The sequence below is a fragment of the Xyrauchen texanus genome, chromosome 40, assembly GCF_025860055.1.
Source record: "Xyrauchen texanus isolate HMW12.3.18 chromosome 40, RBS_HiC_50CHRs, whole genome shotgun sequence".
In the NCBI taxonomy this organism is placed as follows: Eukaryota; Metazoa; Chordata; class Actinopteri; order Cypriniformes; family Catostomidae; genus Xyrauchen; species Xyrauchen texanus.
The window spans coordinates 17,049,597-17,063,815 of record NC_068315.1 but is presented as its reverse complement, the minus strand read 5'-3'; the positions used below and the strand labels follow the sequence as shown (position 1 = coordinate 17,063,815).

Genomic DNA, 14,219 nt, shown 5'->3' with positions numbered 1-14,219 from the left:
CATTTTACTTTCTTCTGTGAAACACAAAAGGAGATGGTATGCAGAATTTTTGCCACAGTGACCATTCACTTTGATTGTATGGGAAAAAGATGCAAAGAAAGTGAATAGTGACTGAGGTTTACACTCCACCTACCATCTCCTTTTGTGTTTCACAGAAGAGAAAAAGTCATACAGATATAAAACAACATGAGATAGAGTAAATTGACAGAATTATTTTGTTTTTTATTTACAAAAATTATGTTTTTTTAGCACAAACAGAAAAGATATAGCTGTTTGGATACATCGTGCAAATAAATGAATGTTGCCATTATTCTGGAGCTAGTATTGTGCATTTGCAAGTATAAATAAGTATATATATATATATATATATATATATATATATATATATATATATATATATATATACACATACACACACATACACTGATCAGCCACAACATTAAAACCACCTGACTTATATTGTGTAGGTCCCCTATAATAGCACCAGCCCGAATAGCATTCTGAGATATTCTTCTCACCACAATTGTACATACAGAGTGGTTATCTGAGTTACCATAGACTTTATCAGTTCGAACCAGTCTGGCAATTCTCTGTTGACCTCTCTCAACAACAAGGCATTTCCGTCCACAGAATTACCTCTCACTGGATGTATTTTATTTTTGGCAACATTCAGAGTAAATTCTAGAGACTGTTGTGCGTGAAACTCCCAGGAGATCAGCAGTTATAGAAATACTCAAACCAGCCCATCTGGCTCCAACTATCATGCCATGGTCCAAATCACTGAAGTCAAAAAACAATTCCCCATTTTGATGGTTGATGTGAACATTAACTGAAGCTCCTGACCTGTGTCTGCATAACTGTATGCACCACACTGCTGCCACACAATTGGCTGATTAGATAATCACATGGATGATTGTTGGTGCCAGACGGGCTGGTTTGAGCATTTCTGTAAATGCTGATCTCCTGGGATTTTCACACACAACAGCCCCTAGAATTTTCTCAGAATGGTGTCAAAAACAAAAAAACATCCAGTGAGTAGTAGTTCTGCGGATGAAAACACCTTGTTGATTAGAGAGGTCAACAGAGAATGGCCAAAGTCTATGGTAACTCAGATAACCACACTGTACAATTGTGGTGAGATCATCTGGTGATATCTGGAGATGCAGGTTGGCACTGTTTTGGCAGATCAAGGGGGACCTACACATTATTTGGCAGGTGGTATTAATTTTGTGCCTGATCGGTGTATATAAATAACCCAAGTACAACCTGTAAAAGTGCCAGTGTCCTACTTGCTTCACAGAAGAACACATTAAAAAAAAACTTCACAGAATGCAGGCTCCCATGGGACAGACAGAAGCTTCGTACCTGCAGTCCTGCCAGCAAAGATGAATGATAGCTCTTCAGGACTGAGCTGCTGCAGACATCACCCAAAAATACCCCTGCTGATACTTCCACATGCTCCAAACCACCCTGTGCATCCTCACTGTGCCCCCTCTTCATTTGCATAGAAGCTTCCAATTTTACTATTTTTTTTTTATAAGAACCCACATCCATCATTCAAAATTTGCAGGCCACGCTCCTCTTTACATAAACACTTGATTGTTATGGCATTGCAATGTGCTCATTGTCGAGAGGAAGATTTGATGAATCTATTTATAAATGAAATCTGACATATGTAATGGTTTCCATGTTGCAGAGACTTTAATATTTAATGGTTACCCAGCATTGCCCACTAATAGTGGCAGCTTGAAGAGTGAGGACGAGATAGGGAGAGGGACATTTTTTATTTATTATAATTTTTTTTACTTTTTAGAGCACTTTAATACATTTTAATCTAAAAAGAAGCACTAAAAACCTGTTAAAAAGGTTAGAATCAGATGCACAGCATCATTAATTGAAACATATGGTTTCATCATCTCAGTGACAATAAAGCACCATTTTCACACACAGTTGAAGTGGTTTGAAAGAACTCAACTCAGATTCTTAATTCTATAGAAGCAATAAAAAAGGAAAAATATACATTACATTACAGCAGACAATCTTTAATTCTTTCTAATAGCTAGCTTATTCTGCCCAGTTACAAAGTTTGCAACAATGCACCATTCTCTGTCAGCCTAAAGTTAGTCTACATACTGTAATTGTACAATTTTAGTCTAACTGGAAAACCTTTATTAAAAAAAAAGGAGTCTTACACAGAGTCCAATACACTCACTTCAACATATCCACCCGTTCACACTAAGCATTCACTCATGGAGAGAGATAGAGAGATCCAGTGTGATAGAAAGTAATATGTAAGGGAGAAATAAGATTAGCTGTGCATTAGGCAGATTGAGAGTGAAAAGAAGTCTGGTAGTGAGTGAGTTAGTGACAGAACGAGATGGAGTGGGCAGAAGTGATGGAGAGGGGGAAAAATAATAATGCAAACCTGATGTGTAGCGCACAGATTTCAGCACCCGGTTTTCTCCTGTTGCACAGAAACTTTTCAGCTGATCTACCTCCATCTCAACAGCTGCTGGGCTTAGCCTGCCCTCTCTGGGCAAAGAAACACACACACACACACACACACACACACACACACACACACACACACACACACACACACACACACACACACACACAACACACAATAATAATAATGTGTGAATTCAAACGTCATAGTAAAAACATTCACTTTTTCACAGATCCAGTGAAGTGGATGCATAGAGCATAATATTTTTCCACCATTCATAAAGTGCTTTTTCTACCATCAAGTCGAATGGTTCTGAGCATGTTTAATAATGGTTCAGCATTTCCACTTGAGCATGGTTTGGTATGGTGAGGTTACATTCCCTTCCCATCCTGGAATTCTTAGCACAGTTAGCTAACCTTACTCAGGACACAACAGGAGTGAAACGCATGTTGTGTCATGGCAAGACCACCAGCAAACTGAAAACAAACTGTAACTGTGCCAACGAGCCTGGATCGGTAGAGCGGCACAGTTCTGTGACAAGATCCATTCGGCCCAATGGTAGAAAAGTGGATAAAGACATGACAAGGACGAAAGGCAGATATGATATTTAAAATAAGGAGCATGACTGAATAGCCACTTTTCCACCACCAGTTCTCGTCACAAAACCGTGCCAATCAGGGCCAGTTGGAGTGGTTATGGTTCCTTTTTACACTATGGTGTGGAGAAATTAGGAGAATGTATGTAACAGTTTGTGTGTTTGTGACAGTGTGGGAGGTTAACATTGGAGCGATATCGCTATGTAGGATGATCACATATTCCAGTTGCAGTCTAAGGACTGCTTTTTCACTGGTTTTACTCTACAGGAAAGACACGTCCCATAAAGCAAAAAGGAAAGCAAAGAGAAAATGTCGAGATGTTTTCCATCATCTGCTGAGGGCTTGTGGACTCGTGTATGTCACCGGACACAAACACACAGAAAAGGTAAAAGTTCCCAGACTAGCCAAAAAGGATATTTATTGACAAATTATTATATAAGTATTATATGTAAATAGTTTATGAGAATATATTGATGTATTTCTAGTTATACTATGTAGGCTACTATACTAGTTAAACCATCATCATAAAATAATGAATATACACTATTATGATTAACTTTCCTTAAATATTAGAGAACTAGAAACAACTAAAAGCATTATAAGTTACCTTGGCATTGGCAAATTGACAATCGTGAGTTGTACTAAAGCATTTCCACCAGTAGGTTAGTTAACCATGCCAACTCTGAAAATTCTGGGCTGAGAACAGTTTCTAATCATGCCGTGCCAAACTGTGCTCATGTGAAAATGCTACTGTAACCGTTCCATACCGTGCTCAGAATTGTTCAGCCCGATGATGGAAAGTCGCTTAGTTTTGACAGAAGACAGTGTGTTGCATATGCAGTGGTGTATACAGAAAGAGTGTGTACCTGGAGATCTCTCTGACTGCAATGCTGAGAAGCTTTGTGTCAAGCTGTTTCAAAATATTAAACAGATTGATTTCTAGCTCCTCACTTGACTCATCCTCTTTCACGAGGTCCTCTCCTTCCACTGTGGTAGAGCTGTGCCCCAAGATCTTTATCAGAGCGTTCCTGTTAGCTGAGTGGCAAAAAACACTCCTTAATTACAGCTGCTCATCATACATTCATTGCATGTTTCAAAATCTCAGTTTTAAGTGTTAGTCAAAAGCTGTAGGAGGCAGCATCTCAGAAACTAATCCTAAATTGTAAAAATTGCAAAAAAAAAACACCTTTTTAATCTCAACTTTATAATTAATGTAAACAGCAAAAGTGACATTATTTTGACTTGCATTATGTGATGGCCACAAAGGAATGAAAACAGAATCAACAGCTGATATGGGATATGAGAAATTAGTAGTTGGTTAAAGTAATACTGTATGCCCTGCACACAGATTCTCACACTCCAAACAGGCCTGAACCTCCTTCATCTTTTTGTCTTCAGCAAGTTGCAGAAGATTGGAGAGGTGGTAAAATGTGTAAACTGTGATGTCAGGTGGAGTGAGTTGAAGAAGGGGATGGCCGTCCTCATCAGACTGCTGGGACATGACTGATTCACCACTGATGAAGAGAAAGGATGGATCGAAAAGCCAGCAGATTAACAACAGATGGAAGCATTCTCTGTGCTTTAAGCAGTCACTGACATAAACAGGTCTTTAAGACTGCGTAGATTCAGCATTTGAATTTATCTGAAAAACAAGAACTGTTAACATGTTTATTTATTGTCTATAACATTGTGAAGCTGTGTTGTTGTTGTTAATATATACTACCGGACAAAACTTTTAAAACGCTTGACTGAAATGTTTCTCACAAACTTAAAAATCTTTTGATCTGAAGGCAAATGCATAAATGTTTGAAATTAGTTTTGTAGAAAAATATAACTGTGGACCAAATATGACTTGGACCAAATAATAAAGAAAAGCAGCTAATAAGTGCCCAACATAGATGGGAACTCCTTCAGTACTGTTTAAAAAGCATCCCAGGGTGATACCTCAAGAAGTTGATTGAGAAAATGTCAAGAGTACATGTCTGCAAATCTAGGCAAAGGGTGACTACTTTATAGTGATGGGTCGTTTGCTCTAATAGCCGGCTCATGAAGGTGAACATTGGGAGCCGGCTTGCATATCAGAAGAGTTTCTATCTTCCGAATCTATTTATAAAAATATTTAAAAGAAATTAAGATATGAATAACGAATTCAAAGAACGAAAAAAGAAATAAAATAATATAGGCCTAAATGCTCAAAAGCACACACACTCATTCTGACTGTCTGCTCAGACTAACAGCCTCACAAGTTGTTCCTGTCAATCAGACACATGTGTAATAGCATCCTTCTTTTGTACATATATTTCAATTTGTGGGATGCTGCAGTTTTGCAAATTGTAATTTATTTATTTTTTATATGGTGCAATATTCTATTATGCTGTTCAGATTGTATTCATTTTGAATGGTTAGATTTATATGCACTTTTTATATACAATAAAATGTTATACTTTAAATGCAAATGTTTAATAGCATTATTTTTCATAACAAACCAATGCATTTTTAAATACATTGTGGATAAGGTAGAGTATGATTTCATTTAATAATTTAATTATAATTGTTTTAACACCAATTATAGTCAAATTATTGTAAACTGTTTGACTTGAAAAAAATACAAAACATATTTTTTTTAAAGAGCAATTTGGGAACCAAAAGAGCCGGCTCTTTTTTGTGAGCTGAGAAAGAGCCGGAATGCCCATCACTACTACTTTGAAGATTCTAAAACATAACACACTTTATTTATTTTGGATTTTGTTTAGTCACAACATAATTCCCATAGTTCCATTTATGTTATTCCATAGTTTTAATGATTTTACTATTATAAAATTTACTTTTGACCAATAGTGTATTTTAAAAGGGATAGTTCACCCAAAAATAAAAATTTCTCATCGTGTGCTCACCCTCATGCTATCCCAGATGTTCAATATTTGAAGCAAGATGAATATCTCTGCTCTGTATGTCCATACAATGCAAGCGATACCAAAATGTTTAAGCTCCAAGAGCACATAAAGGTGGGATAAAAGTAATCCATAGGAATCCAGTGGTTAAATCCATGTCTTCAACAGCGATATGATAAGTGTGGGTGAGAAAAAGACCCACGATATGATAAGTGTGGGTGAGAAACAGACCAATATTTAAGATATTTTTTGCTATCGCCACCTACTGGGCAGGGAGGAGAATATATTGTAATAAAGGCCAACTTGTATTGTGAGGATCTACAGAGCTAAAATATTCTTCTAAAAATCATTGTTTGTTTTCAGCAGAAGAAAGAAAGCCATACACATCTGGGATGGCATGAGGTGAGTAAATGGAGAGAATTTTCATTTTGGGGTGAACTATCCCTTTAAATGTTTGCACCAAGGAAATTACATATCTCTACCCTACAAAGGAAATAATGACAAAAAAAAATATTTATTAAAAACAAAATCCTAACAAGAAAACTAATTCAGGATTTTTCCTTCTAATTGCTCTGACGTACAAGCTTCTTTGCCATCCTTAGTCTGCTCATTTGCAAATCTGTTATTATTGAAATGGGAAGGAAATATATTGAACCATAAGGTCAAGAAAAAGAAAAGAAAATTGTGTCTCAGTTCCTTCCTGAGCCTAAGTCTTAAATGTCTTTTTCTCTTCTCCAAAAATTTTTTTCTCTCTTCAAATGTTTTTTGGTCCAGTGGTCCAGTTGTTGGTATTACCTTATGTCATACTCTGTTTTGAAATCCGACGCTTCCAGAGATGTTTTCCATTGTAAAGGTTCTCTGAACATGAGCCTGGCCTCCTGTGGGTGTCTGGCACTGAACTGCTCCGTGAAGAGCAGGATTTCAGTGAGTATGGCTTCATTCAGTGGGGTATTCTCCAGTTTTTCAACATCAGAGCTGCTCCACTGAACTGCCTTGGAGAGCGCAACTCCCATGATGGACACAAGATGGGCCTTACCTAAAATTAATACAGAGGTGATAACAATAATAATACAACATGAGTCTGTTAAAGTTATATATGCATAACTGCACGTAAATGGATCAGCGATGTTTACAAATCAGGTTTTCTGCAGGTCTTAAAAAGTCTTAATTCGCCCTTCCGCAAAATAAGGCCTTAAAAAAAGGTCTTAAATCAGAGCAACAAGTCTTTATTTCATAAGGTCGTGGAATTAAATGTTGTATGAGAGATTGTTTTCTCGTGGGATTGTTTTCTCATAGCGTTGAAGTAGGGTGACCAGATGTCCCGTTTTGAAGAGGTGTGTCCCGGTGTCCCGACAATTCCCTAAACATTGCAATTATGTCCTGGTTTCAGCTGGTAGCAGGGAGAGATTACTGACCGGGCCAATGGGGCCAGTGCCCAGGGGCTCTTGACTACCAGGGGGCCCTTGACTGCCCAGGGGGGCCCTGGGCTTTAAGGATCTAGTTTGCTGATCCCACCCACTTGAAAACCCTTTTGGGCATGAACAACGACCCCCCTCCCTTGGAGATAATTGGGCCCAGGGCCTTTGCAAGTCATAATCCGTCCCTGGCTGGTAGGCTCACTGACTACATTTGATGTACTCATTTTCCTTCTCGCTATTGTCTTTTGTATTGTTTACAGAGAAGAGAAGCAATTTTGAAGCGTTGCATGTTCATTTGACTGTATTTTAATTCTAGTCTTTCTGCAAATCAACTGAAATGTAAATGGCAATGACGTCATATGCTTGGCGTGCACTCTTTATCATCCTGTCATTCAGCACAAGTAGCAAGTTAGTAGAAATTAGTAGAAATGCACAACAACAAGCTAAAAGAAGCCAATCCATTTCTTCATGCAGCATGTGAATATGTCAGTGAGTATTTTTCTGTAATGTTCATTTCCACACGAGCACAGAGGTAAATCAGACAATGTCACATTTAGTGTGACACATTACTTTTTACGTAGTACAAGCACTTACAGTGAGGAAAATAAGTATTTGAACACCCTGCTATTTTGTAAGTTCTCCCACTTAGAAATCATGGAGTGGTCTGAAATTGTCATCGTAGGTGCATGTCCACTGTGAGAGACATAATCTAAAAAAAAAAATCCAGAAATCACAATGTATGATTTTTTAACTATTTATTTTAATGATACAGCTGCAAATAAGTATTTGAACACCTGAGAAAATCAATGTTAATATTTGGTACAGTAGCCTTTGTTTGCAATTACAGAGGTCAAACGTTTCCTGTAGTTTTTCACCAGGTTTGCACACACTGCAGGAGGGATTTTGGCCCACTCCTCCACACAGATCTTCTCTAGATCAGTCAGGTTTCTGGGCTGTCACTGAGAAACACGGAGTTTGAGCTCCCTCCAAAGATTCTCTATTGGGTTTAGGTCTGGAGACTGGCTAGGCCACGCCAGAACCTTGATAAGCTTCTTACAGAGCCACTCCTTGGTTATCCTGGCTGTGTGCTTCGGGTCATTGTCATGTTGGAAGACCCAGCCTCGACCCATCTTCAATGCTCTAACTGAGGGAAGGAGGTTGTTCCCCAAAATCTCACAATACATGGCCCCGGTCATCCTCTCCTTAATACAGTGCAGTCGCCCTGTACCATGTGCAGAAAAACACCCCCAAAGCATGATGCTACCACCCCCATGCTTCACAGTAGGGATGGTGTTCTTGGGATGGTACTCATCTTTCTTCTTCCTCCAAACACGGTTAGTGGAATTATGACCAAAAAGTTCTATTTTGGTCTCATCTGACCATATGACTTTCTCCCATGACTCCTCTGGATCATCCAAATGGTCATTGGCAAACTTAAGACAGGCCTTGACATGTGCTGGTTTAAGCAGGGGAACCTTCCGTGCCATGCATGATTTCAAACCATGACGTCTTAGTGTATTACCAACAGTAACCTTGGAAACGGTGGTCCCAGCTCTTTTCAGGTCATTGACCAGCTCCTCCCGTGTAGTTCTGGGCTGATTTCTCACCTTTCTTAGGATCATTGAGACCCCACGAGGTGAGATCTTGCATGGAGCCCCAGTCCGAGGGAGATTGACAGTCATGTTTAGCTTCTTCCATTTTCTAATGATTGCTCCAACAGTGGACCTTTTTTCACCAAGCTGCTTGGCAATTTCCCCATAGCCCTTTCCAGCCTTGTGGAGGTGTACAATTTTGTCTCTAGTGTCTTTGGACAGCTCTTTGGTCTTGGCCATGTTAGTAGTTGGATTCTTACTGATTGTATGGGGTGGACAGGTGTCTTTATGCAGCTAACGACCTCAAACAGGTGCATCTAATTTAGGATAATAAATGGAGTGGAGGTGGACATTTTAAAGACAGACTAACAGGTCTTTGAGGGTCAGAATTCTAGCTGATAGACAGGTGTTCAAATACTTATTTTCAGCTGTATCATACAAATAAATAGTTAAAAAAATCATACATTGTGATTTCTGGATTTTTTTTTTTAGATTATGTCTCTCACAGTGGACATGCACCTACGATGACAATTTCAGACCCCTCCATGATTTCCAAGTGGGAGAACTTGCAAAATAGCAGGGTGTTCAAATACTTATTTTCCTCACTGTATATGTTCAGATGTGGGAGTTGTATTTTGAATTTTTGGTTACAATGTTGTGAATTTTTGTGAAGTCATTTCATAATTGCACATGTAATATGACATCATATAGATAGGCCACATGGAATTTGTACATTAAAAAAGATCAAATGTGGTTAATCGTGTAAAAAACTATATCTAAAATATAAATTTTCACAAACTATATAGCCTATTGTTACATCACCTTGTCTTGTTTTACCGTTGCCCCTTTGTTTTCCATTTTTGTCCCTTTTGTTATTCCATACTGTTATGTATGACCTTGTCTTGTTTTACCGTTGCCCCTTTGTTTTCCATTTTTGTCCCTTTTGGTATTCCATAGTTTTCACTTTTGTCCCTTGTTTGTTCCATAGTCTCCTTGTCAGCGTTCGTGTTCTCTGTCATTGTTTTCACCTGTCCCTCGTTAACTTGCCCGCTGCCTTCTGTTCACAACAGAACGAAAGACCAACATATGGATCTAGCGGCTTACTGTAAGGAGCCTGTGCCCACACCTTCCACGGTCAGCGAGCCTGTGCCTACGCCTGTCACGGTGAGCGAGCCAGCGCCCACGCCTGTCACGGTGACCGAGCCAGCGCCCACGCCTGTCACGGTGAGCGAGCCAGCGGCCACGCCTGTCACTGTGAGCGAGCCTGCGCCTACGCATGTCACAGTGAGCGAGCCTGCGCCTACGCATGTCACTGTGAGCAAGCCAGCGCCCTCTACCGTCCCAGAGCCAGCGCCTGCGGCCTCTACCGTCCCAGAGCCAGCGCCTGTAGCCTCTACCGTCCCAGAGCCAGCGCCTGTAGGCTCTACCGTCCAAGAGCCAGCGCCTGTAGCCTCGACCGACCCAGAGCCTTCCTGGGCTTCGCCGCGGCCCCGCCGTCCGCGGCTCATCCTTCTATGGCGTCAGCCTCTCGAGGCCTCCGAGCCTTCTAGGACTCCTCTTCCAGAGTTTCCCGGGGCTCCTCCACTTGAGCCTCCCGAGCTCCGTCTCTAGAGCGTCCTACGGCTCCGCCCCAAAGCCTCCTGAGCCTCCCTCAGCTCCGCCTCCAGAGCCTCCTATGGCTCCGCCATCAAAGCCTCCTGAGCCTCCCACGGCTCCACCTCCTGAGCCTCCAGAACTTCCCACGGCTCCGCCTCCCGAGTCTCCTACGGCTCCGCCTCCCGAGCCTCCCGAGCCTCCTATGGCTCCACCCCCAGAGCCTCCTGAGCCTCCTACGGCTCCGCCTCCAGAGCCTCCTACGGCTCAGACCCCAGAGACTCCAGAGCCTTCCAGGTCTCCGCCCCCAAAGCCTCCTACGGCACCCCCTTCCTCGGCTCCGCCTCCTGAGCCTTCCTCAGTTCCGTCTCCTGAGCCTTCTCCTGAGCCTTCCTCAGCTCCGTCCTCAGAGCCTTCTAGGCCTCCTGACCCGGCCCCTGTCCTGTGGCCTCCTCCCAGGGCCCCTGACCCTGTTCCTGACCTGTGGCCTCCTCCCAGGCCTCCTGACCCAGCCCCTATCCTGTGGCCTCCTCCCAGGCCCCCTGACCCAGTTCCCGTCCTGTGGCCTCCTCCCAGGCCTCCTGACCCGGCCCCTGTCCTGTGGCCTCCTCCGGCCCCTGACCCAGTCCCTGTCCTGTGGCCTCCTCCCAGGCCTCCTGACCCGGCCCCTGTCCTGTGGCCTCCTCCCAGGCCTCCTGACCTGGCCCCTGTCCTGTGGCCTCCTCCCAGGGCCCCTGACCCGGTTCCTGACCTGTGGCCTCCTCCCAGGCCTCCTGACCCGACCCCTGTCCTGTGGCCTCCTCCCGGGCCCCCTGACCCAGTCCCTGTCCTGTGGCCTCCTCCCAGGCCTCCTGACCCGGCCCCTGTCCTGTGGCCTCTTCCCAGGCCCCCTGACCCTGTTTCTGTCCAGTGGCCTCCTCCCCGGTCCCCTGAACCTATCCTTGCCCTGTGGCCAGCTCCCAGACCTCCTGAACCCATCCTGGCCCTGTGGCCAGCTCCCAGACCTCCTGAACCCATCCTTGCCCTGTGGCCAGCTCCCAGACCTCCTGAACCCATCCTTGCCCTGTGGCCAGCTCCCAGGCCTCCTGAACCCATCCTTGCCCTTTGGCCAGCTCCCAGGCCTCCTGAACCTATCCTCGCCCTGTGGCCAGCTCCCAGGCCTTCTGAACCTATCCCTGCCCGGTGGCCAGCTCCCAGACCACCTGAACCAGTCCTTGCCCTTTGTGCCCCCCAGGACTTCCTGCCTGCCCTTTGTGCCCCCCAGGACTTCCTGCCTGCCCTCTGTGCCCCCTTGGACTTCCTGCCTGCCCTCTGTGCCCCCTTGGACTTCCTGCCTGCCCTCTGTGCCCCATTGGACTTCCTGCCTGCCCTCTGTGCCCCCTTGGACTTCCTGCCTGCCCTCTGTGCCCCCTTGGACTTCCTGCCTGCTCTCGTGCCCCCGGTCTGCCCGTCTGCTCCTGGTGTGTTTTTTCTTTTTCGGATCGTCTGGAATCCGATCCTTGAGGGGGGGCTCTGTTACATGACCTTGTCTTGTTTTACCGTTGCCCCTTTGTTTTCCATTTTTGTCCCTTTTGTTATTCCATAGTGTTATGTATGACCTTGTCTTGTTTTACCGTTGCCCCTTTGTTTTCCATTTTTGTCCCTTTTGGTATTCCATAGTTTTCACTTTTGTCCCTTGTTTTGTTCCATAGTCTCCTTGTCAGCGTTCGTGTTCTCTGTCATTGTTTTCACCTGTCCCTCGTTAACTTGCCCGCTGCCTTCTGTTCACAACACCTATACAGTTAAGTGCAGAAGTTTGCGTAACCCTTTTGTTTTTACATGTTTCCACACCCCTTTTAGAATTTATACAAATAGCCTATAAGAGATTTCTTTTTTTTTATACAGTACTGCCCATCAAAAGCTACAAAACACAAAATGTACTCTTATTTACACAAATCATACCGTTCAAAAGTTTGCACCCCTTGGTTCTTATATTGCCTTCTTGAGCATCAATAATTTTTTGCAGATTTTGTAATAGTTGTGTTAGTCCCTCAATTGTAAAAACAATTATTACACAGTCATTGATCATTGAGAAAGCAACACCATATTAGAAACCAAGGGAATGTAAACTTCTTAACATTATTGTGTGTGTAAATTCAGTTACTATTTTGTTGTGTGAAACATATGTGAGGATGTTTTATATCACACACACACACACCACACACACACACACACACACACACACACACACACACACACACACATTGATTCCTTATATTTTCTTTAGTTGGTCATAAAAATGTCTTCAATGTAGCTTCATAAAACCTGCAGAAACCCTGCAAATTCTAACGGACTTTTTTTCCCCCAAGGGAAATTGTCACTGTGAAGACGAAAATATTAGTGTCACCCTTGTACGTTTGTCAATTAATGATATGGGGCAGTTCACACAGAACTTGTGCTTTGCGTTAAAAAGCTAAACGCAACAGCGCAATTAACCGAACGGGTTTCAGGAGAAGTTGGTGTTCTTTTTAACTTGACACGGCGAATTTAAAAAAGTTACAGCGAGACGAGGCTCAAGTCAAAGACTAAACTTGTCTAGAGTATGTTCACATAACAAACCAATTATAGAACAGTCGAGACGGACGCAACAACGGACATATTCGGTTTAAACGGCAACTAAGGCTTAGTATTACTCACCAAAATACTTGACTAAACAAGTCACCCCAACGTTTATATATATTCCTCTTCAAATATGTGCTCTAGCTTGATAACTTTGGCTGGTTAGCGTTCAAGTCAGTTACAGAGTAACCACAGAAACAAACTATGCGCTGGCTACGGTTGCTAAGATACACTCAAACAACATAGTGCAGAGAGGGTCAAAAATAGAGAAAAGCGTTTGGATTAAGTTACAAAGTTGTTGATGTTTTTGTTTAGTTTTTTCTTTTGAAATAATTCTATTTTTACAGGAGTTTACTTTTATATTGTCCATTATCTGTGGAGGAAACACTATTTTAAATGGATTATCAACATTTACATTGACATCATTCTATTAAAACATGCTGTCGAACAAATTCACCTGGGCGAATTAAAGGCTTTTACATAATGTCAACTGTTTGTTTTCTCTCTGGGTTGGTGTGCCCACAGAACCACACTTTTAAGAGCCTCTTTATAAACTTCCCCTTGAAGTGCTGTATGTTTTGGCAGAAAATTAAGCAGAAGCAATAGGGCCACAGAAAAAACTTCCAATTTATCCTTCTCATACAGGCTCTCCAAAATAAGTTAATTCAGTGCAGCATTATTCATGCTGGGTTTAGCTCTGATAGGTCTCACTCATTTGCAAAACTGAACAGGAGCTCCTTCTTTTCAATCATGCAGATGGAAGGCCTAGCGCCAGGTGCATTAGCCTCTCTCTCTGTAAGCTATTTGCCAAACCACACCGATGACCTAAAGGTTAGCATTACAGAAATTTCCATGCTTTTTCACTTAAATAGTGCTTTTCGGATTTTTATGTTCCTGAATTAATGATTTTAGTCCTTGCTGAAGACCAAGAGTTTGTTACTAAGAATTTCCCCTGGCATTTAATATTACACGGAACGTTAAAAGCATTTCCACAAGGCTTCAGCTCTGCTACACACAGTTAATTAAAATAAAAGTTCTTTTTTTTTTTTCATTAATTTAATCAAGTCTGTTTAGTGGTATGA

The 14,219-nt window shown here is 42.3% G+C and overlaps 1 protein-coding gene across 1 annotated transcript in view; it reads right to left on the bottom strand.

Moving 5' to 3' along the window:
- The window catches only part of odad2 (outer dynein arm docking complex subunit 2), a 95,931-nt gene extending 82,593 nt beyond the window's left edge, over positions 1 to 13,338 (bottom strand). Inside the window, 5 exon segments of the mRNA XM_052112293.1 lie at positions 2,426 to 2,532; positions 3,912 to 4,080; positions 4,402 to 4,559; positions 6,732 to 6,972; positions 13,216 to 13,338. Of these exon segments, the coding sequence (XP_051968253.1) occupies positions 2,426 to 2,532; positions 3,912 to 4,080; positions 4,402 to 4,559; positions 6,732 to 6,949 (652 nt within the window). The 5' untranslated portion in view covers positions 6,950 to 6,972; positions 13,216 to 13,338.
- Between the last annotated feature and the right edge of the window lie 881 nt (positions 13,339 to 14,219).